Source organism: Eschrichtius robustus, chromosome 10 (assembly GCF_028021215.1).
Source record: "Eschrichtius robustus isolate mEscRob2 chromosome 10, mEscRob2.pri, whole genome shotgun sequence".
Lineage (NCBI taxonomy): Eukaryota > Metazoa > Chordata > Mammalia > Artiodactyla > Eschrichtiidae > Eschrichtius > Eschrichtius robustus.
Genome location: NC_090833.1, coordinates 36624046 through 36648721, shown reverse-complemented (window position 1 = coordinate 36648721; position 24676 = coordinate 36624046). Strand labels below are relative to the sequence as shown.

Below are 24676 nucleotides of genomic sequence, written 5' to 3'. Positions count from 1 at the left end.
ATTTGCCTGACATAGGGGAGGGAGTAAAGACGGCAGTGCCCAGCCTTGCTGTTGCCCTACTGGACATCTGAAGCCCTTGGTGTTAAAAAGTCTACCCTTATGGGGACTTCGCTGGTGGCGCAGTGGTTAAGAATCTGCCTGCCAATGTAGGGGACATGGGTTCGAGTCCTGGTCTGGGAAGATCCCACACGCTGCGGAGCAGCTAAGCCCGTGCACCACAACTACTGAGCCTGCACGCCGCAACTACTGAAGCCTGAGCACCTAGAGCCCGTGCTCCGCAATGAGAAGCCCGTGCACCGCAACGAAGAGTAGCCCCCGCTCGGCACAACTAGAGAAAGCCCGTGCGCAGCAACGAAGACCCAACACAGCCAAAAAAAAAAGAAAAAAAAAAAGTCTACCCTTAAAATAAGCAAGTCAGTTCACTTCAGTGCCCACTTATTGAAAGGTCTTAAAATTAGCTTCCTTCAATTAGGGTTTACTGAGCCCCTTCTGCGGAATCTCACACAGGTGCCCCAGGCTATGTCTTTATTCCCCACTCTTCTCACACGGGGTGGGGCTGTGACTGAGACCAAGTCTCCCCAGTGCCAGGTGTGTACTGACCACTGCCCCAAGGCCAGAAAAGGTCAGGACCTCTGGAAGTTGAAGGGACCCATACGCCCTGAGGGAAGGGTAGTACTCGAACCGGCAGAGATGGGCCAGCAGCCCAGGCTGACGGAACAGCGTGAGGAAGGCAAGGAGGCGAGGAATCTCAGAACATGTTTGGGGAATATCAGAAAGTCTACTTTGGGGAATTCCCTGGCGGTCCAGTGGTTAGGACTCAGCGCTTTCGCTGCCAGGCCGGGTTGGATCCCTGGTCTGGGAACTAAGATCCCGCAAGCCGCTTGGCGAGCCCTCCCAACCCCGCAAAAAAGTCTAGTTTGACTTCAGGGGTGGGGGATTTGGCTTGGTGTGACAGGCAACGAGGGACAAGAGGACAGGTCAGAGCGGGGCTGCAGGAGCCTCCCCGGGACGGCCACGCAGGAGGGTTGGGGAGCGCGCATCTCCCACCTGAACTCGCACCACAGGGTGTGTGCTGGGGAGAGGACGGAGACGCCCTTCGGAGCCCGGGGTCCCTGCGGAGGGGAAGGCGGCATGCTTGCGGCCTTAGGGGTTTGTGGGGGTCAGGCCGTGGCGGGAAGAGCACCGACCCCTGGTGACGCGGGTCGGAACCGACCCTCACACCTCGACTGTGAGCCCCGCGGTCCCCGCAGGGCAGCAGTTGCTGAACATCTACCAGGAACAGGGCGAGAGGCCTGGGCTTCCCTCTGCATCCCCATTCAGTGTCCCAAGAGGCACAGGTATCCAGGAGGCCCTGAGCTCCCCGTCCGCACTTGGAGAGCCCTGAGCGGTCGCTGGGGTCCCCACGCGGGGCAAGTTCTCGGGAGCAGGGCGAGAAGGCGCGCGGAGCGCCGGGCGCGCGGTGCCTCCTCCAGGAAGCCGGCGGGGTGGCCCCAGGCGCCTCCTCCTGCAGCTGCCGCTGCCTTATAAGGCGGGGGCCGGGCCGCGCCGGGGGTGGGGCTGCGGCCGCCCGGCCTCCTCCTCGGCTCTCGGAGCTGCGCGGGGCCGGCAGGGAGCGCAGCGCAGCGCAGCGCAGCGGGAGCCGAGGAGCGCGCGGAGCCTGCCATGGGCAAATCAGGTGAGCCCGCCGGGCCAGCCGGGCCGGGGTGCGGGGATGGCTCGGAGCCCCAGGCTCCGGGGTTTCACTGTCACTCTTCCCGCGGTGGGGCTGGATCCCCGGGGAGCGGGTCGACAGCCTCCGCCGGGGCGACACGGCTCCGGCCGCGCTCCGGGACCACTGGGTGCGGGATGGAGGGGCTCGCAACGCGGGCAATTTCCGGGGCAGCCAGGAAGCCGGGGTGGCCGTCGGGCCCTCGGGAGAGAGGGAGGAAGGCGAGACCGAGGGAGGGTCCTCCTGTCTGCGAGCCAGAGATTGCGTCAGGGAGGGCTTCCAGGCGCTGATGGGATTAGCGCTCAGCGTCCGGCCAAGGCGTGGCTTTTGCTTTGTTTCAGGACAGAGTTAGAGTTGGAAAAAGCCACAGAACTGTGACAGCATCTCTTCCTGCAAAACAGCTTGCCCCGACCAACCCTCCAAAAGACAGCTCTGAGCATCCTTTTCTTCTGTCGTTGTCCCTCTTCCTTTAAGCGCCCCTCCACCCCTACCCCGTGCCAGACTCAGTCAGGCTACACACGGCTGCCAACAACGGCTTCCCCTTTCTCTCTGACCTGTCGCGGCCCATCCTCACCACGGTGGCTGTCCCGGTGAAGTCCCGTCATTCCCTAACACCTTCCATCCCATTGTCTGCAGGTGAAAGAGTACACATTCTTCAGCCCCACGGTGGGGCCCTCTGGGAGTTGATCATCGCCCGTTTCCTCCCCCTGCACTCAGCTATGCTCTGGGCATAGTTCTTCCCCTGGGTTCCCTTTCCCAGAGCTCACCACCACCACCAGCACTCCACCTCTCCCACTTCTGTGAAGTTGAAAATCCTCCCCATCTTTCTCGGCTCACCTCCTGTGCTGGGAGACCACCCCGATTTCCCCACCTGGTGTCTTCTTTGTTGCAGCCCTCCCAGCAGTCAGGTTGGGACACTACCCAGGCAAAGACCTGTTTCCCACAGACTCCTCACTTTGGGCAGCCAGGAACCGTGTCTATCTCAGCATAGTTCCTGCCTCACAGGAGGCTTTTTAATGAACAGCTTTTGAACAGAGTTCAAAAGTTCTGCTTCATGGGAAGCTGAGATTGTCAGCCTCAGGTGGGTAAGGCTGGGTCTCTTCTTGAATCTGTCCTCAAGACCTGGACTTATGAGGTACCAGTGTTGGGAGTAAGTAGCTTTCTCTGGCATTGGTCCTAACCTGCCCTTATGTGTAGTTCCACGTCTGGCTTTCAGCCCCGACTCTGCTAATCACTTGCTGTGTGATCTCGATCAAAGCCCTTTCCTTCTCTGTGCCTCAGTTTCCTCATCTATACAAGGAGGATGGCCTATATCATCCCCAGGGTATTTTACAGTATGGAAAGGTGACATGCAGTTAAAGAAGAATGTGATAGGTGGCGGATGTGGGGAGAGGAGGGCGGGGACATGAGCATGGCAGATGTGAGAGGGCACTTTGAGATCCCTACTTGGGAAATCAGTTCCTTTCTCTATAGGTTAGGAGAAAATCCACAAATTCTCTAAAGCTACATTTTAATCAGTTGTTTCTGGCTTCTTCCCTAAGAAACAGTTTTCCAGAACTGCTGGGTGCCTATCTTCTATTTGTTCATTCATCCCTCTCCCCCTCTCTCCCTCCCTCCATCCTTCCTTCCCTCCCTCTCATCCTTCCATTCCGCCATCTATCAGCTCTGTACCAAGCTGTGGACCCAGTGCTGCGGAGGGCATGGCCCCTGCCCTCAGGAGTGTTCATGTGGATTACGAAATGCACCATAAAGCGGATTGGGGGGATAGACAGGCACCACATGGCTCCAGTAAGAGGTGGAAAGTGATCTAAGCCACAGACAGGTACAGGTGAAGAGCAGTGGGAGCTCAGGGGAGGGGGAAATCTCTGCCCAAGCATCCAATGAAGGCTCCTGGAAGAGGTGGTCAGACCCCAGAGTGTCTTGGAACTTTGGACTTTTTCCGATGGGACCTGGGGGGACCATTGAAAAGCATCGATCTAAAAGCCGAAGGACTAGAGCTGTTCCAGGGTGGAGGGTGGATCAGATGGGAAGAGGGTGGAGGTGGGAGAGGCTGCTGCAGTTACTCAGGCAAGAGATGACAGAGACGTCTAAGGGACTGGAGAGGAAGCAGGGATGGATTTTCAAGATGGTAGCCTCGAGCAGACTTGGTGACTAACTTGTTGTGAATAAGAAGGAAAGGTTAGCGGTATGAATCTGGGTGCAGGAAGGTGATGACACCTTCTAGGACTGGAGTTGCCGAGTTGAGCAGGATGGTGGTGGAAGACAGGTTAGAGGTGGTTCAGGCAGTTTCCACCCCCCTTCCCATGCCCACCCTCCACATATACCCAGGGACCTTCCAGAATGCTGGCCCTTAGCCACATGTATTTTATTTGTCTCCCTGCCCCCCCCCCAAAGACTCTGAGCCCCCTGGATAGTATCTGGCTCCCCTAAGGGTCCCCAAGAGAAAATGACTTTTCTGGGTGACACGGGCCCAACCTTGATCTTCCAGGCCACCAGCCTGAGGCTGTCTGTGCCCAAAAGACAGGTGGCATCACAGACGTGTATCCATACAGGGGCTTTTTGTGGTTCCACAAAGACCTTCATAAGGAGCCTGCCTCTTCTGGGCCTCAGTTTCCTCATCACTGCATAGGAGCCCATCTCTTTTTAATCTTCAACCTCAGATATACCCCAGAGTTGTTGGGGTAGCGGGCATTGCTGGAAAAGTGTCACATAACCAAAACAGCTTAAATTCCAGAAGTCACTTGGCCCAGTGTTCAGAGACTTCCAGGTCCGGCCGCTGGCCCTGGTCTCCCTGCTGGGCTTCAGTCTGCAGCTGAGCAGAGAAAGGCAATGGCCTGGGGCTCAGTGGAAGCCTCTAATATAGTCCCTAATAATAGCGATCACCAATTATTCTGCTCCTGCTGTGTGCCAGGCTTGGAGCTGGGTATTTTATATGTGTTACTAATTTTCGTAACAGCACTGTGAGGCAGTTGTTAGCAGCTGAATAGATTTAAAGAGGTTGAGTACTTCGCCCAAGCTCACACCCTGACCAATAAGTGGACAAACTGGGATTTGTACCCAGCTCTCTGACTTCCCAGCTGGGCGCTGTCCCCTCTACCACAATGACCCCTTGTCATCCTGCTTCTCAGCCTGGACTCTGGCCCTTAGGGACATCCACACACCCTCCTGACCCACATCTCCCAGCCCCAGAGGTTATCAGAGCAGAAAGACCTTCAGGGACCAACTAATCCAGGATTTTCTACTGAGCAGGGCCCTCACACCTCTGCAGGGGGAGGCCATGTGGCCAGGTCAGTCCCAGCAGTACCGTTTTCATCTGTTGATTCCAAAGAAAGGTTCAAAGAAAGGGTTTCCCTGCTTTGAAGCTATTTTGAAAACCACAGATGTCATCCTTCCTTCTCACACAGGTGGGGAAGCAGGGCCCCGGCACTGGGCAGGGACTTGCCCAGTGCTGGTGGGCAGGCCTGAGTGGCGGCAGGCAGGGCTGGAGAGGGGACCGCCTGTCTGCTGGTGGGAACAAGCGCTCTCCCTGCCCTGGCTCCTTCAGCCCTTCAGTGACTATTGCCCATCACAAAGGGGCAGCCGATACACTGGGACATCCTTGTCATTCTTGTTTAGGGAAAGGAAGATGTATGTAAGGTGGAAAGTGTGTGAGATCCGGGGCAAGGGAGGGACATTCTTAGATCTGGCTCTAATGTGGACTCACTGTGTAACCTCGGGCAATTCACATGTCCTCCTAAAGACCAAAGTTTCCTCCTCTGTAATGAGAAGAATCCTGCCCTCAGGCTTACCCAGTGATGGTGTGAGATTCTCATTCATTTGTTCTTGTGCTCACTTACTCAGTAAATATCTTAGCTCAGAGGTACTGAAAGAGGTCATCAAAGGCCAAGTTAAATACCAGCAGCCCTGCTCCTGTTAAAATCAGGGAAGGGATCTGATGGGGGCAGTTTCCCCCAAGGCCAGGAGGCTAAAGGCTCCTCTGCCCAACAGTAATGATAATAATTATAGCTGACATTTAGTTGAACTATAGTTGTTCACTTTGCTCCAGATCTGTTCTAAAGCATTTACGAAGATTAATTTATTTAATTCTCACAACCCTGTGAGGTGAATACGGTTATCCCCATTTTTTATATGGAGTCAATGAGGCACAGAGTGATTAAGCAACTTGTCCAAGGTCACACAGCTAGTAAAAGGCAGAGCTGGGATTTGCCTCTTGAATTTCCTGGAACCCAAGCTGAAAAGAGCTACTCATCTGGAACTCATTGCTTTTTTGTTTGTTTGTTTGTTTTTTGAATTTTATTTTATTTATTTTTTATACAGAGGTTCTTATTAGTTATCTATTTCATACATATTAGTGTATATATGTTTGTTTTTTTAATCAACTTTTTATTCTTTCTTCCTGATAAACTAGCAAAACCAGCTTTGCCCCAAAGGCTTTTCTAGCCTCTTGCCAGGGGACCAAACAAAACCAGCTTTGCCCCAAAGGCTTTCTAGCCTCTAGCCAGGGGACCAAAGGGGCCTGTCCATAATTCCTGCCTTGGCCCCTGGCGGTCCTGGACCTCTCTGGTGGGGAGTCTGGAGAGGGCTGAGAAATGAGTCAGCTGGGCTCTGGGAGGCCTCGGAAGAGAATGGATGCTGAGGGAGGAGCCCATCCCAGCCACCAGCTGTGAGGGAGGAGGGGCACGGACCTCCTTAGAGTCTTTATTCAACAGTTAGAAGCTCTGCCCTAAAGAACCTTCAAGAGCCCCCAGTCCAGCCCCACCCAAGACGCCTGCACCCTCCACGCAGCAGAGACCGCCCTGGCCTGCCGCCTTCCCTCAGCCACAGGAGCCAGGCCCAGGCAGCCCCTTCCACCTTTCAACAGCTCTGGCCTTAAGCCCCAGGTCTGCCCCCTGGAGCTTCTACTCCACAGCCCCTGATTTTCCTCTAGGGCCCCTCACGCCGGTCTGTCTATAAAGGCCTTGGCACAGAGGAGGCTCTTGAGAAATCTTAGTTCTTTTCTCCTCTTCCTTCTTCCTCTTCTTTCCCCTCAGAGATTTGAAGGCGGCTGCCAACCCCACTGGGCTGATCCTCCTCCTGGGTCTGGTGGCCCTCTCTTTCTCTTCTCAATGATTTCCTCTGTCTCGTGACCCTTGGGGTGGGGTGGGGTTAAGGGCAGGGTTTCTCTCCTCGTGGGCCTACCTCTGGACCAGTTGTGGGAATGTGGACAGGTTACTTCCTTCTTGAGCCTCAGTTTCCTCATCCAAAAAATGGGTACAGTAGTGGAAGCTCCCACAATGGTGGTGAGAAGTAAATCAGATCTTGCACAGGCCTGGCACCTAGAATGGTTGGCCATCGAGCAGAAGAAAGGTCCTCCTTCATTCCAGGCTGGTACCCTGAGGCTGTGTGACCTCTGAGCGTCAGTTTACCCTCCTACAAAATGAGGGCATAATCCCTCCCTTCCCCTCCCCCCCAACCATGGGGTGGCTCTGAGGGCTCTCCCTGCCTGATGCAGGGATTCGTGGGTTTTCTTTGACTCCTTTTTTCCTTATGTTTATCTGCTCTCAGGTTTTTCTAACAAAGTGAGGCGTGCCTCTTTCTGGGTGTGGTCATCAGTGGTATCTTGCCTCCCTGAGGCTGCGGTTCTGCTCACAGGGGCCGCCTGGACTGGGACTGGCTGCCGTGTTGGGAGGGGACTCGTGAGTCAGCCAGGGGTGTGGTCATGGGGCCCCCAGGCCTCCCAGCCAGGCGCAGGGAGAGAGGGCACCCCTCCTGACCCCTCCCTAGGAACCCTGGCCCAGGGCACTGGCTCTGCTGGAGACAATGACTGGCTTCAGCTTCTGGGCCACGAACTTAGATTGGGCACAGGAACTTTCACTTTTGTTTCACTACTTCCCACATTCTGGGAGTGCAGTGACCTAGTTTTTGGCAGCCTTATGTCCCCTCTGCCAAGGAGACTGCAGGGCCTGAGCGCTCCAGAGTCCAGTGTATCCTCACCCCAGCACTCAGAGCTGTCTTTAAACGGGCTTCACCTTAGCGACCCACCCATTCCCCTTATCTCCACCTCCTCCTCACAGCCCCGGGATACACCAGATCCCTTCCACACTGGCCCTTTCTGCGCTTTTGTCTCCTCATCACCTCCTCCAGGGAGCCTTCCCTGATACATCTGTGGTCACCATTGCCCATGCCACTCAGTCCCATGCATCTCCCGTAGTGTCCCACCGTGGCCTGCCTGGGACATAGGAGCTGGAAGGGACATTAGTATGGGCCTGGCCAGGTCTGTCACTCAGATAGAGACCTTCTGCCACTTTGTGTGTATCCACATCTGCCCTTGCATGGACACATACACTTACCTTGATCACTCCTTAGACAAGCTATGAACTCCTGGAAGTTTGGGGTCAGTCGGTCATCTTGCCTCCTCTCACCCCTACCCTGATGGGACCTTATGGGATCTCAGGGTTGGAAGGGACTTAAAGGTCATCTGACTGGGTCTCCAGTGCCTGAATCCCTCTGAGAGGCATCACCTGCTTGTTTTCCCCCAGTGCTGGAGAGCTCACTACCTTGCAAGGTAGCCTTTTCAGTCTTCAGAAAGCTTTCATGGAGAGAAAGATCTTTCTTAGGCTGAGCTGAAATCTGTCATCCTGGCTTTTCCACCCACTGGCCCCAGCTCTGCCCTGTGGTGCCCCAGAATTCAGCAGGGCCCTCTACGGTGTCTTCCAAAGTCTGATCTTCTCCTGTACTTGCAACCATCCCTTATAAGACCACATATCCAGCCCCTCCTTCACCTCATCACCATCTCTGAACACACTTCAGATTCTCACTGCCTCTAATGCAAGGTGGGGGCTGGGCTGGGTGAAGCATTCCAGCTGGACACTGGCTTGTGCAACGCATCGCCCTGGAGCCCGTGGGTTTCTGGCCGCCATGCCACCCAGCTGACTCCTTAAGTGTTGTCAGCGAGGCCTCACTGTGGTTCCCATGAGTTGCTGTGGCTCCCGCCACTTGCACCTGAGATATTCTTTAAAAGCCTGTGACTCCATTATCCAAGGAACATGCTAAACCCACAATCTTTTTTTTTAATTGTGGTAAAAAACACATGACATAGAATTGACCATCTTAACCATTTTTTAGTGTAGTGTAAAGTATATTCACATTGTTGTAAAACAGATCTCCAGAACTTTTCCATCTTGTAGATCTGAAACTCTATACCCATTAGACAGCACCTTCCCTTTTCCCCCCTCCCTCCAATAAACCCGAAATCCTTGTCTTTTTTACCAACAAGGGCTTGGCCGGCCTCTTGGCCACAGAGGCCTGAGACTTCAGGTGGAAGCTCCACCCTCTGCCTTGTGCCCAGTTACCATCACCAGGGTTTTCACCCACATGCCTTTGTCACAGCATCTCCCCATCTCTGCCTGTCAACCCAGATCTCCCAGATCCTGGCATTCAGCACCCCTCTCCCACCCCTGTCCCTGTCCCACTCCACATTACTGTGACTGGACCCCACTGGACTGCCCTGCCGGGCCCTGGAATGTTTGAGGTCAGGACCACTCGCTGTCCAATATCTCGGAAACCCCTAAAGCTCAACCACCCCTGGCATAGCCTGCAGTTTCCTTCCCTCTCCTGGGTCGGCATCTAGCCCAAAGCTCCGGAGGGCAAGCCCTGGGTCTTCTTCCCTCACATCCCCTCAGAGGCCCAGTGGGATTCTATCTGAAGGCCCAGGAGACCTGGGGGATCTGGCTGAGGGAGGGGAAGAGGACCCCTGCTGGTTCATCTTCACGGCCTCTGGGGGAAAAGACAGCAGAGGAGGAGAAAGGTGGCTGGTGAAGGTGACCTGGGCCAGTGGACGGAGGGGTGCTTCTTTCATCCTCCCTGCCCATGGCCAGGCCTCATGGGCAGGCTCCCTCCAGAGGGGACTAGCTCAGTGTTATGGACCCTCTGTGGCCATCGCTCATAACTCACCCAGCTCACACCCCCGTTTCCATGGTGGGGGGGTGGGGGGAGGGGGTGGGGGGAGGGGGAGGGGGGACCCCCAGATTCCTAAGGCTGCGCTCTGTGCCTTCACAATCTTAGCCTGGCCAGCTCCTGTCTGTACATCTGTGGGGCCTCAAATCAGGGGTCACCTTCCTGATCCCCCAGACCATGTTAGGCTGCTTTTCTCTGAGTTCCTCTTGACCTGTGCTCACCTGCACCTTGGCCCTACCACACTGTTGGCTAGTGTCTGTTTACAAGGCTGTCTCCCTTCTGTGTGTGAGCCCTTTGAGGGCAGGACATAGCTGATTTGTCTCTGGACCCCCAGCATACAATATGTGACCTCGCACAGAGGAGGCACTCAGAGAGCAGATGAACAGAGGGATGGGTTGGGATTGGATGGATGATGGATGGGTGCTTGGACGCTGATGCTTAGATCATGAATCAACAGGTGGATGGATGAGTGGTGGAGAGATGGATGGAGGATGTGGGATGGATGGGGTTCCATTTCAGATCCGAATTGAAGTGACCTCTGTCCACTACTGACCTGGCCTACCCTTGGCTTCACCACTTCTTGGCCTTGCTCTTTCTGAGGTGTGACCCAGTTGGACACAGGCTCCACCTCTTCCCTCACCTGCAAGCCTGAGCCCAGCTGATCCCACCCCACCACCGCGTTCTTTCCCACACTCTCCCCTCTCTCCGCTTCCCAGTGCTGTCCTACCCTGGTTGGTCCTCTTCTCTTCATCTGTCCCTCTCTCTCGGGACAGTGCAGGCACCCCTCCACCCCAGCCAGGCCTGTTCTCTCTGGGCTCCCACCTCCAGCCCTTCCCAGTCCCCCCATGCACCATGCACTGTAGGTCCGCTCTGAGATACCGTCTCCTTCATACATTTTCTTGCAGAAGTCCTGCTGCTTCCTTTCCAGCCTCCCACCATCTGCTCTGCACCTCCAGCCCATCCCCCACTCAGCAGCCAGCAGGGTCTTCCAGAAACACAGCTCTCCTCAGCTCACTTCCCCGCCCCCATTCAGTCGCTTCCCATTGCCTTGGATAAAGATCCAAAGGCCTAACATGCCCCATGGGGCCCTGCGTAGTCCAGGGGGCATCAATGTGCAGAGACTGGGGCAGCAGCCTGGGCACGTGGCCTGAGGTTTGAGCTGGGCTTCGCTCTGAAGCCCGCTGGCGTACTTTCCGTGGCTCTTTTCTCCACGCTGAGACAGTCTCCGTCTTGAAATCATTGCAGCTTCCAAGCAGTTTAATGACGAGGTCCTGAAGGCCCACAATGAGTACCGGAAGCAGCATGGCGTCGCCCCGCTGAAGCTCTGCAAGAAGCTCAACCGGGAGGCTCAGCAGTGAGTCCCCCCGGGGCCCCGGGCAACTCGGGCCCTTCCCGGTGCTGCCACTGCTGCAGTCCCAGATGGGCTCTGGAAGGCAGGAGGGACGTGGGTTGGGGGGCAAATACAGCCAGACTTGAATAACCACTCTGCCACTTACCCAGGCAGGTCCCCTTGTTCCTCTGAGCCTCGGTTTGCTGCTCTGTAAAATGGGACTGGAGTGGGGGCTTAGACAAGATGCAGGTGTGATGCTCCTGATTGCCTCGGCGAGCCCAGGGCAGGGAAGGAAGCTCAGCCACACCAGGTTAGGGCTCCTACTCTGGGGGCTTCCCTGGGCTGTACTCGCTCTAAGGAAGCACCGTGGACTCCGGCAGGTATTCAGAGGCCCTGGCCAGCACGAGGATCCTCAAGCACAGCCCGGAGTCCAGTCGTGGCCAGTGCGGGGAGAACCTGGCGTGGGCATCCTACGATCAGACAGGTGAGTCGTTTCTCGGCTCCCCTCCTCCTGCCTGAGCCGGGCCTAGGACATCCAGCGTGCAGGCCCCTTCGGGCCCCAGCGCCCTCCGTGGTGTCGTCGCCGTGATGCAGCCACAGGCCCAGAAAGGGAAGAGAACCCCAGAGCTGTCTGTCTGCTCCCAGGAGCTGACTGCAGCTCACCACAAGGTCTCCGATGGCCGGCTCAGGGCCAGGCCTGCGCTGGCTGCCAGGGACACAGAGATGACTCAGACTGCCCGGCCCCACCCCCTTTCCAGAAGAGCTCCCAGCAGAGGAGTGAGGGCGGGGAGACAGACTGTTTCTGTGCTGAGTCTCAGCCTGACCCTGCGGGCCCTGAAGCATCCCCAGCCTCAGAAAGATTTTACGTTCCTCACGTTCTTCTGAAAATATTTACGGTGCTTGTGTATTAACTTTCTTCACGAGAAAAATGCAATAGGGCTTTCTTCCGTGCTGGAAAAAGTAATCATAATGGGAAAGACAATTCCTCATCCAAGGTCACAGCCTGGAATGGTGATCCCACCGCACTGACCAAACATTCTTGAGCTTCCTGGCTCTGACAAGGCTGTCGTGGCTTTTTAGGAAAAATGCTGGAGAGAGCTACCTCGTGCTCGGAAGCTTTCTCCAAACTCCCGCGGGAGAATGACTGCTCCTTCCCCGGCCTCACATTCCTGGGAGTTCCCTGGGGAGGCCCTGGGAGTCCTCTTGGTTTCCCTGGGGCAGAGTCCCTCCAGGAGAAGTGTTCGCTTGCTGCCCGGGAAAGCAGGAGCCCGAGGCCTGCGGCCCCTCCCCAGGCTCAGGCTGTGGGCCTTGGCGGGGAGAAGGGAGAGGGGTGGGAAAGAGCCGGCAGGAGACAAGGCTCCTCCTCGTGCTGGCTCCCTGTAGAGCTTTGAGCAAATCTGCTACCTTCCCTGGCCCCAGCTTCCCCATCTCTACAGAGAGGGGTTGGGTAGGACATCTCTAGGGCAGGGGTTCCCCACCCTGACTACACACTGGGATCTTTTGTGGAGCTTTCAAAAAATACTAGTGCCTGGATCTCTCGTCCCGAGACACTGATACAGTCCGTCTGTGGCAGGCCCCAGGCATCAGTAATTTTGAACAGTTCCCCAGCTGCGGCCACTATGCAGCCACTGTTCTCGAAGGACTTGCTCCTCAAAGTGTGGCCCACGGATGAGCAGCAGCACCTGGGAACTTGTTAGCAATGCGGACTCAAGGCTCCACCCTAGATCTTCCAGCGTCAGAATCTGCATTTTAACAAGAGCCCCAGGTGATTCGTGCACTCATTCAAGTTCAAGACTTACTGCTCTGAGGTCCCAGGCTCCCAGCTCTCTGGCCCTGAGATGAGCCGCTCCCAGGGAGATGCTGTGGCCAGTGGATGCTCCAGGGGAGTACCCTTCTGCCTGCAGTGGAGACCTTGACCCACCGGCCCAATTACATTTCCTCCTGCGGGTGTTTCAGGAGCCAGACTTGGGGTGGGATGAGGGTGTGGTCTCCCGGAAACTCGGAGCATCATTAGAAGCCCTTGGAGTACGTTGCATTCAACCCAATTGTACAGAACGGGGCAGGCCTTGCCCAGGATTACACAGTGAATTAGTGTCAGGGCAGGGACACAGATGCTGGTCCCCTGACCTCAGGCCAGGGCTCCTCCCAGCCCCTAACAAGGCCCTCCCTTCAGCCTGGATGTGCTCATGGGCAGGAGTCCCCATGTCAGCTCGTTGGTGCTTTATGAGACGTCTAACTGTGGGATAGGTGCTTTGGGGTTAATGGGAGAAGATGGAAAGAATAGGGAGTCAGTTGATTTTGCTGCTGAGTTTTTTTTTTTTTTTTTAATTAATTTATTTATTTATTTATGGCTGTGTTGGGTCTTCGTTTCTATGTGAGGGCTTTCTCTAGTTGTGACAAGCGGGGGCCACTCTTCATCGCGATGCGTGGGCCTCTCACTATCGCGGCCTCTCTTGTTGCGGAGCACAAGCTCCAGACGCGCAGGCTCAGTAATTGTGGCTCACGGGCCTAGTTGCTCCGCGGCATGTGGGATCCTCCCAGACCAGGACTCGAACCCGTGTCCCCTGCATTGGCAGGCAGATTCCTAACCACTGCGCCACCAGGGAAGCCCGCTGCTGAGTTTTAAACTGTCTTTTCCATACAGGAAAGGAGGTGGCTGATAGATGGTACAGTGAAATCAAGAACTACAACTTTCAGCAGCCTGGCTTCACCTCCGGGACAGGTGAGTGACATGGTCACACCAGTGACCTGGCCCTGGGCTGGGTTGCAGTTTGAGTCTGACTTCAGAGAGGAACTAACCCTCTGAAAATCAATCATTTCTCTCCTGTTTCACCTCTTCCATATTTCTCTGGTTGGACTTTGCCCAGAGGGCAAAACCCTCTTTCCCCAACACCTCTCCCACACACACACACACACACACACACACACACACACACACACACACACACACACACACACACACACACACACACACACACACACACACACACACACACACACACACACACACACACACACACACACACACACACACACACACACATCCCCCCATCCAAGAGCACCCAAGCTGCCGATTCCTGCCCCACCAGCTCAAGGCTCTTCACCTGACTGGAGTGTGATATAAGGAGGCTGTGGATGTCAAAGGCCGCTGAGTGTTTCTTTCCAGGAGTGACGCCTCAGCGCTTTGAACCCGTCATGCCACTTCTGCTCCTGTTCCCCTCCAATCCAGCCTGCTCCCCAGCAGCCAGAATGTTCTAAGACCCTTTCTGCCCACGCTGCTCTCCTGATTAAGCTGCCAGGGGCTTCCTGGGGCCATCAAGAAGAGGGCCAAGCTGCTGGCTCTCCTCCTGGTCTTAACTCCCGCATCCCCCCACGCCCCCACATCCTTCCTCTCTGCCCCTCACTCCTCACAACCTCCCAGGCATTCTCCCTTCACCTTTATACTCGAGTTTGTCGTTCAGGCGAGCTTGGAATGCAGAAAGCTTGGATCTAGTCTCAGCTCTGACACTATTAGTTGTGTGAACTCGGGTCAACTCCCTGTTCTTCCCTGTCCCCAAGGGAGAGGGACAAGGTGGAGGCCTCTATGGGCCGTTCTGAGAGCCGGTATTTAGATGCAGGGAACCGGCCACGGGACCATCAGCCTTTGCCATAGGCCTCCCCGGTGAGCAGTAAATGGTTAGCTTACTAAAGCCCCGGTCAGCCGCTCCAAGCTCTGGGCTCCCCGCTGCCCCTCAGCAGGAATCACCAGGCTCCTGTCTTTCCTCAGAACCAACTCACATCCACCCAGGGCCCAGGATGGGTTGGAAGGGGCTGTGGATTTCTCTGACCAGAAGGCACCAGGGAAACTGAAAAGGGGGTTCTCTGTCCACCCCCCATTCCTCTACCCCACCCCATCTCACCCATGGGTGGAGCCACTTATGGCTTCTTACCCTCTGGAGGATTCTTCAGAAGCAGGAAGTGACATGTTCTCAGAGCCAGTCACCGTTTCCTGTGGCCTGTGCTCACCCCTTTGGGCAGGGGTTCTTGCAGCCGTGTGGGGAGAGGTAGAAGCGTCTGCCCTGCGGGGCAGGACAAGGAGGCCACTGTCAGGCCCTGAGTGAGAACTGCTGGTTCTGTGGCAATTAGATTTGAGAGGTGAGGGAGGGAACGGTGACAACCTGCCACCAGTGATTAAGGACATGTAGGCAGAATCTGGTCTTCTTTTCATAAAGATCAGTGACCAGAAGACGTTTTATTTCACAGCGTCTGGATCTCCTTTTCCGTTGAGCAAGATTCTTGAGCAATCAGACATGTGTCAGAGCAAGTGATTGGCGTTGCTCGTGTGTGCACGCCACTTGACAGTAAAAAGCATCTCCGCCTCCATGGCCACGTAACCCTGCTACACCGTTTGAAGGTGGGGCTTTATTCCACCCATTTGCAGAAGAGAAACTGAGGCCCAGAAAAGGGAAGAGACTTCTGTTTACCTTCTATCCTCAATCTGATGCTTTTTCCATGGCCCCTGCTCCAAGGTGAGAATCTCTCAAGTGTCAGAGCTGGAGATGGGACTCAACTTTCCGTGATCACTGACCCCCTGTGATCCTGTCTGTTGCCCCACATCTCCCAGCCCTAAAGAGGAAAACCCCAGAGCCTCCAGCCCCTATGCCATCCCAGGTGCCAGTGGACAATGCCTGGGGTCACACACAGCCTGATCCTCAGACGGGAGCACAGCTTTGGGTGGTGATATAAGCGGGGCTCGCAAGACCCTTAAAGATGCTCAGGCCCATCCCCCATGAGTCAGCCTCCCCCAGAGCTGCTTCTCGCTGCACCATGGTTCAGGGGTTCCCTGACCTGAGTCCATGTTGTAGGTGAAAAGGCCTTTGAAATATCCTATAATCTGTCCCAACCCCACCCCACCTGGGTCAGAGTCTTGTGATGAAGGACACTGTTCTGTGCTTTGTGCTGAGCGGAGAAAAATAGCTTCTTGCAGTCCCTTTATGTTTTCTTCTAATGAGTAGGCCTTGTTTATTCTGAATAAATAATACTTTTATATGACATGAAATTTGCAAGCTGTATAAGGTGGAAAGTCTTCCTTCTGTCCCTGGCCTCCAGCGCTTTCCCTCCCAACCAGTAATACCAGTTTCTTGTGTATCATTCTAGAGATGTTGTGAACCAGCAGCTGTATAAATGCTCTCTTTTCCCTTTTTTATACCCTGGTGTCAGATAGATGATCTGTTTTGCACTTGCTTTGTTCACACAGCAGGTTGGCAGAGATTGTTCCATATCAATACAGAAAGAGATTTCTCTTTCTTATGCATTATTCTCTTGCAAGGATGTACTGTAACTTATTCAACTTGTTTTTCAAATGCATATTCTAGGAAGTTTGGGTCCATAGCAGGAAAGAGGATGTGATCCCTTTAGGAAAAAAAAGAAAAAGGAAGCTGTTAGTAGTTTAGGGTTAGAAACCAGTGTGTATCTGATGGTTGCTAAGGAAGTTGTGTCCTTTAATTCATCTCTAAACGCCCAGTCTTAATTATCTCTGTGCAGACAGAAACCTCTCCAGTCAGAAGAAAGATTACTTAGTCTCATCTGTTTGGAATAGGCTTCCATGGGCATTCACACTGCTGGTGCGCATGTGGTGTCTGTAATTATTTTCTTGGCAACCAGTGGATAAATGGCAGCTCTTCCTTGTCTGGGTGACAGAGAGAGTGGGTGGGTCAGTGGCCAAAGCATGTGGTCTCTTGGAGAAAAGGCTTGTATGAAAAAGGGCATGAGCCTTAATGAAAAGACAGTCTAAGGGACTTCTCTGGCAGTCCGGTGGTTAAGACTCCATGCTTCCAATGCAGGGGGCTTGGGTTCAGTCCCTGGTTGGGGAAGTAAGATCCCACATGTCTCATGGTGTGGCCAAATTAAAAAAAAAAAAAAAAAGAAAAGAAGAAGAAGAAAAGACAAGACAGTCTGTAGAAGCAGTGACACCTGGCAAAGCTACTGACAGCCTGGAGATGGGAAAGAGATGTGACTCAAAAGTGTAAGGACCAAGGGTGAATTGGAAAGTAGTGTTTCTTCTTTTCTGAGGTGAGAATCAAAGTGTATTGAGCAGCAGTTAACATGAGCTTAAAGATAAGTGGTCAGGATGCATACTTGTACTTAGTGTTTGTTTTCTTTTAATTCTTGCTTTGATTGTATCACATCAACTCTACTGATGAGTGTTTATGTTTGCTTATTTTCATAAAGAATTTAGTAACCTCAAATCTTTTAGGGATGTAGGCAAAGAAATAAACTATACCTAAATTTCAAAATGATAAAAATGGAGTTCATTTATAGGGGGAAAAAACCACAATTTAATTAATGAAAGTTTATTTAGTCCTTACCAAATACAAGACACAATGGGAAATATCAACTCTGTCTCTTCCCTGAATGGAAGAGTGTGGGTACCAGCCTGTCTCTTTCCTTCCTTCCTTTCTTCCTTTCTTTCTCTTTCTTTCTTTCTTTCTTTATTTTGTGGTGAAATACACTTAACATAAATTTACCGTTTTAACCATTTTTAAGCATACAGTTCAGTGGGATTAAGTACATTCATGTCGTTGTGCACTCATCACCACCATCCATCTGCTGAACTTTTTCATCATCCCAAATTGAAACTCTAAACCCATTAAACAATAACTCTTATCCTTTCCTACCACCCCCAGCCCAAGCCTTGTTAACTACTATTCTACTTTCTGTCTCCATGAATTTGACTATTCTACCTATATAGGTAAGAATCCTACAATATTTATCCTTTTGTGTCTGGCTTATTTCACTTAGCATAATACCCTCAAGGTTCATCCATGTTGTAGCATATGTCGGAATTTTATTTCTTTTTTAAAGTTGAATAATATTCCATTGTGTATACATACAACATTTTGTTTATCCATTCATCGATCGACAGGCAGTTGTTTTCTTTCCCCCTTTTGGCTGTTGTCAATAATATTGCCATGAACACTGGTGTACAAATATTTGAGTTCTGCTTTCAGTTCTTTTGGGTGTATGCCTAGAAGTGGAATTACTGGATTATATGGTAATTCTGTATTTAATTATTTTAGGAACTGCCATACTGTCTCCCACAGTGGCTGCACCATCTTACATTCCCATTAGCAAAACAAAAGGGTTCCAATTTCTCCCCATCCTCACCAACATTTGTTATTTGGTTTTGTTTTTTAAATAATTTCCATCTTAACAGGTGTAAAGCGGTTGCCCTCTTTCTTTCCTAACCAGCCACTGGAAGCTTAGCTACTCTGATCACAATTTTCCTCCTTCCCTCTGTCTCTTCCTTTCTTCATCAGATATTAATTGGGCATCTACTATGTGCCAAGCCCAGTGGTCAATAAGACAGATATGGTGCCTGCCCTCAAAGAGGAAACATAATCTCTTCGGGGTTGTTTTCGAAAATGAATGCCATTCTGTGACATGGCAGTAAATATCCCATTGACCTGTCAAAGGATCTCTATGAGAAAGGTGCGAAGGATGAACTCCCAATCTCTACTCCCAGGAGACGAGAATTTATGGTCATTGAGCAAAGAGTATGTTACAGCATCAGCTCTTTGACCCCAAAGCAGGAGGGGAGTTAGAAGCTAAGCTATGTTAGCAGTTTGAAAATACCAGTGAGTGAGGGGCAGGCAGCCTGAACAGTGGGAGAATGATGCTGGGAAGCCTTGGCAAGCCACAGAAGCACCTGGAGGGACAGGCAGTAGCTTGAGAAGGAACTGGGCTATTCATTCATTCAACCAAGGTTTATTTTACATTTTCCATGTGTCAGGCTGTGCCAGGGCACTGCGTGTACTTTGATGAATAAACCAATTTGGTTCCTGCCCATGTGGGGCTCATGGCCTAGTGAAGGGGCCAAACAATTAGCAAAATATCAAATATATCATTGCAAATGGTAAGAATGCTACGAGGGGGAAAATGGTGCAATAAGACTCTCTGGGGAGGGAGGTGTTCAGGAAATAAGAGTGATTGTGAAAGGCCTCTCTGAAAAAGTGACATTTGGGCTGAGACCTAAGGGACAAGAAAACGCTGGTCATCAGAAGAGCGTTGCATACAGTGGCCAGTGTGTGCAAGGGCTTTATAGTCGGAAATAACCGGATGTGTTCAGGGAATGGAAAGGAGGCCACTGGGGCAAAGCATTCACTCTCGTTTTAGGTACGACTAGAAACAATGGAAGGATTTTTAAGCAGAGAAGTAAACAGATATGACTTATGTCTCAAAATGATCGCTCTGGCTATGTCAGTGGAAAGTGAATTGCGGAGGCAAGGGTGGATGCTGGAGAGCCGGGCGAAGGCTGTTGCAGTGGTCCCAGTGAGCGAAGTTTGCGCTTGAGACCACAGTTTGGGGAGTGGACGGACTAGAGATGTATTTTGGAGTTAGATTCTTCAGGATTGAATGGTGGGTTGTTGTGGGGAAATGAGCGGGAGGGAGGAATACAGAGCCACCCTGAGGATTTTGTGCACAGAGGTGCCAGTCATGGAAATGGGAGGGACCAAAATCAAGAGTGAGCTTTGGGCAGGTTAAATTTGAGATGCCTGTGAGTCATCCAAGTGGAAATGTCAAGTAAGTAGTTGTGTTTGGAACAGAGGAGAGATTTGGGCTGGAGAAAGAAATTTGGGAGCCAAGGAAAGATGAAATTGCCTAAAGAGTGCAAAAAGAAAAGATAAGAGAGCCCAGGATTGAGCCTTGGGAAATGCGGGTCCTCCAATATTCACAAGTGAGATGGAAGAGGAGGAGGAAGAGGCAGTGACATGGGAGGAATGCCAAGAGAGGAAACCAAAAGAGGAGAGTCCTTTGAAAAGCGAAAGAGTCGACTCCATTAATGTTCCTGAGATGTCAAGTAAGATGAAGACAAAAGGTGACCATTGGGAAGGAACATGGAGATCATTGGTGACCTTGAAGAGTACAGTTTGGGGGGAGGGGTGGAAGCAGGTGCCAGGTAGGGTGGCATCCTAATTGTTGGGGTCTCTGGGCTTTGCCATGATCTCTGGGAGACCATGAAACCTTTGGGCATCCGAGAGTGAGATGAGTAGGGTCTTTGTGGCTGACTGTGAGGACCTGATGCATTAGAAAATCGGTCAGTGTTTTGTGTCTCCTTCCTCTGATTGGTGGCTGAAGATCAAGCCTCTAACAGCATGGCAAGATGGCACAGGGGTTCAAGAGTCCCTTGAAACATCATTCTCCAGGCTTTGCTAACTAATCTGTTTCCCTCTCCCCATGACTGTTCCCCTACAGGACATTTCACTGCCATGGTATGGAAGAATACAAAGAAGATGGGAGTGGGGAAGGCATCTGCAAATGATGGGTCCTCCTTCGTGGTGGCTAGATACTTCCCAGCAGGGAATGTCGTCAACCAGGGCTTCTTTGAAGAAAATGTCCTGCCTCCAAAGAAGTAATTTGTCCAATGTAACGGGAAGGTGGCAGACTTAAGAACTTGGATTTGAAGTGCCTAGAACAACAAAAACTCAGCTGTGTGTCTGTCCCTGTGGGTGTATGTGCTTGCTTGTGTGATGCTATGGGTCCCTTGAGCACACACTCAGTTTTACAGTTCTGCATGAATTCATTCTTACCAAAGAAATGAGCATATGAAGACTTTACCTTGATGGTTCCCTAGACTGCAATTATTTGGACTTTGGGGGGGGCGGAAATCAATTTTTAAACTTTAAAAAATTTTTTTAAGCAAACTCCTTTTGTACCTTTCTTACTTATAATATCCATCCCTGGACTTTCTGTATTCCAAATGTTTGTGATGCTGAGAAAATGAAGTTCGTTTTATGTGACCTTCATGCATTGTAATCTACTTTTGGTAGATATTTAAGAATATTAAACCCTCATTAAATGTGACACAAGATACAGCTTTAAACACATAAATATAAAGCAGCTTCCATCGGAAACACGGGGTAGGCAGGGGCTCCATTTCACAGAATTACTGAGCTTTCTCAGTTGTAAGCCATGATGTCATCTGCACGCCTCCTGGAATTCTCTAGTGGGATTGCCAAAGAACAAATGGAGAAAAAAGCTTTACTTCCTTGCATTTTTCTACCTTCCACCGCCCCTTGCCCACCCACCACCCTCCCTTTTTTCTTAAAATCCTCTGGCATTTCAGAGTTCAATATGCCCCCCAGCACCACCTTGGTTTCTAGGGAGCTGGGCTAGGCCTGCGACTCACCCATCCCCCACTCGGCCTGGTGGCCCAGGGCCTGTTCTGGGAGAAAGCCCCTCACACTGCCTGGGCTCTTGGCCAAGCAGGATGAAGTCAGTGAGCGTGGGGGTGAGGGTGAGCTCACTCAGGGCCCCCAGAGGAAGCCCTCCAGCCTCTGCCCTCCCCCCAACACACAGGGTGGGAGCCCGGGGCGTGTTCCTGGCAGCTGTGCCTGCAGCTGTGCTGCTACTCCCTCCAGGAATGTGTGACAAGCCCAAGTGTTCCAGGGAGATATCTCCCATGCGGGGGCTTAGAGTCGCTAATTTAGTTCCGTGTTTTGCCTCAAACTACACAAAGTCCTCTTGAATAACGACTTCACGTGGTCCATGTGGGAGGGACCAACCCAGGCGCCAAGCTGTGTGTCCTTGAAACCGTGGCATCTCCAGGTGGTGAGATAGGCAGGGCTGGGGGTCTGTGCAGGCCAGTCTTTGAAGGTCTCTGTTGCACTGTGAACACAGGCTCATGCTGGGCCCTTCATTTCACCCAGGGATATTGACTAAGACAACAATAAAATCTTTTTTGTTTGTGTAATATCTTACTCCCATGTGATTCATGCCCGATTCTTTATCAGTGACTAAGGTAATCCATAACTCTGAGTTCCCATCTTAGGTAACTCAAGATTCTGAATACCTCCAACCTCTCCCCTGTAGACTGTGCTCCTTAGGTGGCTATGTTTTGAATCACGTGACCTACCATCACACAGCTGACTGGACTAGAGTGGACATGTGATCCAAGGGCAGCCAATCCCTAGGCTGGCCATGCACTGGGAATTGGAGCCAAGAAATATGGAGAGAATTTACCAGTGGAACTGAAAAAATAAGGATGCCACGAGTTTGAATTAAGGCCATGGCAAGCCAAAGCTATATGCAAGCCCTGTTATGAGTTGGAAATATATAGAAGTGAGAAAGCCAGTTGTTAGAGGTATAAAGCAGGTGGAAATACGGAAAGACTCTTCTTGACCTTTCTAGTTCCAGGCCAAATCTGTATCTTTAAAACATACCCTTCATTTTCTTCAGGGCTTCCCAACAAGTTGATATATCAACTGATGGTCCCCAGAAGATTAGAATATTAGAGTCCCCTCCCTTCGGGAGTTTCCAGGAACAGAAAATGCTGAGCTGGGCAGGAAGCTGAGGATGGATGGAGTAGAGAGACCCAGCTGAGGGCCTTGAGCTGAGGTCCTATTCTGGCCACACCTGGGCAGCTACCACGAACAACACAAACTCAATGACCAGTCACTGAACTTTCTGGGGCTCCTAGGGATACACTCTGCCCAATACACACATACATAACCAGGTGGTGGACACTGGCAGGCTGCCAGCCGCTTTAGGCTGGAGTCTGTTTCCTCAGTTGGCTGGAGTAAGGGACAAGCTGACCAGGGGAGATTTCCAGGCTGAAGACAAGCCAGACCACAAAGCTGGCTGAGCGGGTGGGCACAAATCTAACTTCTTTAATGGATTTCTTAAAGATGGCAACTCCCACAAGTTCAACAGGAGCAGAAGACAAGCCAGATTGCCGGCTCTCCTTTGCAGCCAGAGGGCAGAGGAAGGAGTTGGGAACCGTGGCTCCCAGCCCTAGCTCTGTGAACTGAGTTGGACGAGCCCCTTCCCGCCTCTGGGCCCCAATCTGTCCAGCTGTACAAGGTCTGGCACATGGAGTTAAGTCTAGTGGATGCTCTCAGGTCTCCATGACAGCCCATAAGCCCAACTTTCTTAACTGGGAGGAAGCATCTGATGAAAGACCTCCCCTCCATGGTGTTCTGGGACCTGAAACAAAAGCAGAGGGGCATGGCCACCTCCTCCACCAAAGTGGGTGTGCAGGCAAAGGAGTGGTGAAGCACCAGGGCCTGACCCTGGGTGGGCAGGCCTGGAAGCCAATGGGAGTGACAGGTCTCTGACAGCAGCACCAAGAGACCTCATCCTCCTCCGCCTGAGTCATCGCTGCCTCTCGCCTCCCCTCTCCAGAGATCAGAGCTGGAGAAGCAATTAGAGCTCAATTATCCTCACACGGAGAGAACGGACCAGGTGGAACTCACCTCAGCCACACAGCTAGTCTGTGGAGGGGCTGAAAGCCAAGCTTTGTTCCTTTGGGGAAAACAGAAAGTCTTAGTCCTGTGCAGACTGAGTGCCTCTAACCCTGAAGACATCAAGGTGAACAAATTCAGCATTAAAAGGTAGGTACTTTAAAATAATTTTCAAATTAAGAAAAAGCCAGGTCTGGAATGAAAGGATGAGGGAGAGAGTGAATAATAGTGAGAACTTGACTACACCAGGGAGGGAAAGACCTGGCAGGCTCACATTCCCCAGGCTGCAATGACAGTTTTCCTAGTAGGGACGCTAAGGACGGCCTGAGGGTCAGGAGTGGGGCTCAGGGCCCAGGCTGGAGATCAAGGACGCGGCCCGAGGCCAGGTCCTCTCTGCACGACCTCGCCAAGGCCGCCAGGGTCTGCGTGTTGAGCCGCTTCCGGGGATCCCCCAAAGGCTGGTCCGGGTGGGGCCCGCAGGAGCCTGCCCTCCTCCGTGGGAGGCTCCGGCTGGTCCTTATCCCCTCCTGGGTACAGCCGCGCCTCGGGAACTCCGAGGGACCCACGCCCGCTCGGAGGCGGGGAGCGCAGTGGACGTGCGAGCCCGCCGAGCCCGCGAGCACCCCACCCCGCGGGGCGCCGAGGGGGACGCCCGGGGTCTGGATGGCTCCTCTCTGGCCGCCGGGCCCTGCGCCCCCAGTCTGGAGCTCAATACCCCCTTCTGGAAAATGGGCACAGTTATGTTTTGTGTTGATCGTAGGAGGCCCGGCTACAGGGAGGAGGGGGTGAGGGGCGGTGCGCCGCTCCCAGGCGGGAGATGACCCTCTAGCGCCACCGCGTGGCCGAGGGAGCGCATGGAGCCCGGCCGGAGGGGATGGCGATTGCAGACTTCCCAACCACCGCGAACTGAGAACCACCACAAGGGTTTCCGAAGGGAGCAGCCAGCCAGGAACGCCGGAGCTTGGCGAACTGGTGTAATATTAAAGTAATGGCGGCTAGCAACTATTGAAGGTTTGTTACGAGGCAAACACTGTGCTTAACACTTTCTAGTCCTTTTCTCTTGTAAACTCGTATTAATCTTTTTTTTTTAAATTAATTAATTAATTTATTTTTGGCTGCGTTGGGTCTTCGTTGCTGTGCGCGGGCTTTCTCTAGTGGTGAGCGGGGGGCTACTTTTCGTTGCGGTGCGCGGGCTTCTTATTGCGGTGGCTTCTCTTGCTGCGCAGCACGGGCTCTAGGGTGCGCAAGCTCAGTAGTTGTGGCGCATGGGCTTCGTTGCTCCGCGGCATGTGGGATCCTCCCGGACCAGGTCTCGAACCCGTGTCCCCTGCACTGGCAGACGGACCCTCAACCACTGCGCCACCAGGGAAGCCCACTTGTTAATCTTTGAAGCGGGTACTATTATTATTCCCATCTCACAGAAGAGGAAACTGAGGTTTAGAGAGAAGTCCACACTTGATGAAGAGAGCAGACCCATCACAA

At 52.7% G+C, this 24676-nt stretch overlaps 1 protein-coding gene across 2 annotated transcripts; it reads left to right on the top strand.

Moving 5' to 3' along the window:
* Positions 1-1565: 1565 nt before the first annotated feature.
* On the top strand, positions 1566-21712 carry GLIPR2 (GLI pathogenesis related 2). 2 transcript variants are annotated; one of them, XM_068552803.1, is made up of 5 exons: positions 1567-1675; positions 10889-10997; positions 11354-11457; positions 13618-13695; positions 20208-21712. In XM_068552803.1, exons 1-5 carry the CDS (start codon positions 1663-1665, stop codon positions 20366-20368), a joined length of 465 nt encoding a protein of 154 aa, XP_068408904.1. In that variant the 5' UTR covers positions 1567-1662; the 3' UTR covers positions 20369-21712. The 2 variants fall into 2 exon arrangements, with proteins under 2 accessions (XP_068408906.1, XP_068408904.1); XM_068552805.1 differs by lacking the exons at positions 11354-11457; positions 13618-13695 and having other exon boundaries at positions 1566-1675.
* Positions 21713-24676: the final 2964 nt, after the last annotated feature.

What these genes read in the sequence shown, in the direction of transcription:
- GLIPR2 (XM_068552803.1), top strand. An exon ending in CTCAACCGGGAGGCTCAGCA is followed by an intron (nt 10,998 to 11,353) that starts GTGAGTCCCCCC and finishes GGACTCCGGCAG; the next exon opens with GTATTCAGAGGCCCTGGCCA. An exon ending in TGGCTTCACCTCCGGGACAG is followed by an intron (nt 13,696 to 20,207) that starts GTGAGTGACATG and finishes GTTCCCCTACAG; the next exon opens with GACATTTCACTGCCATGGTA.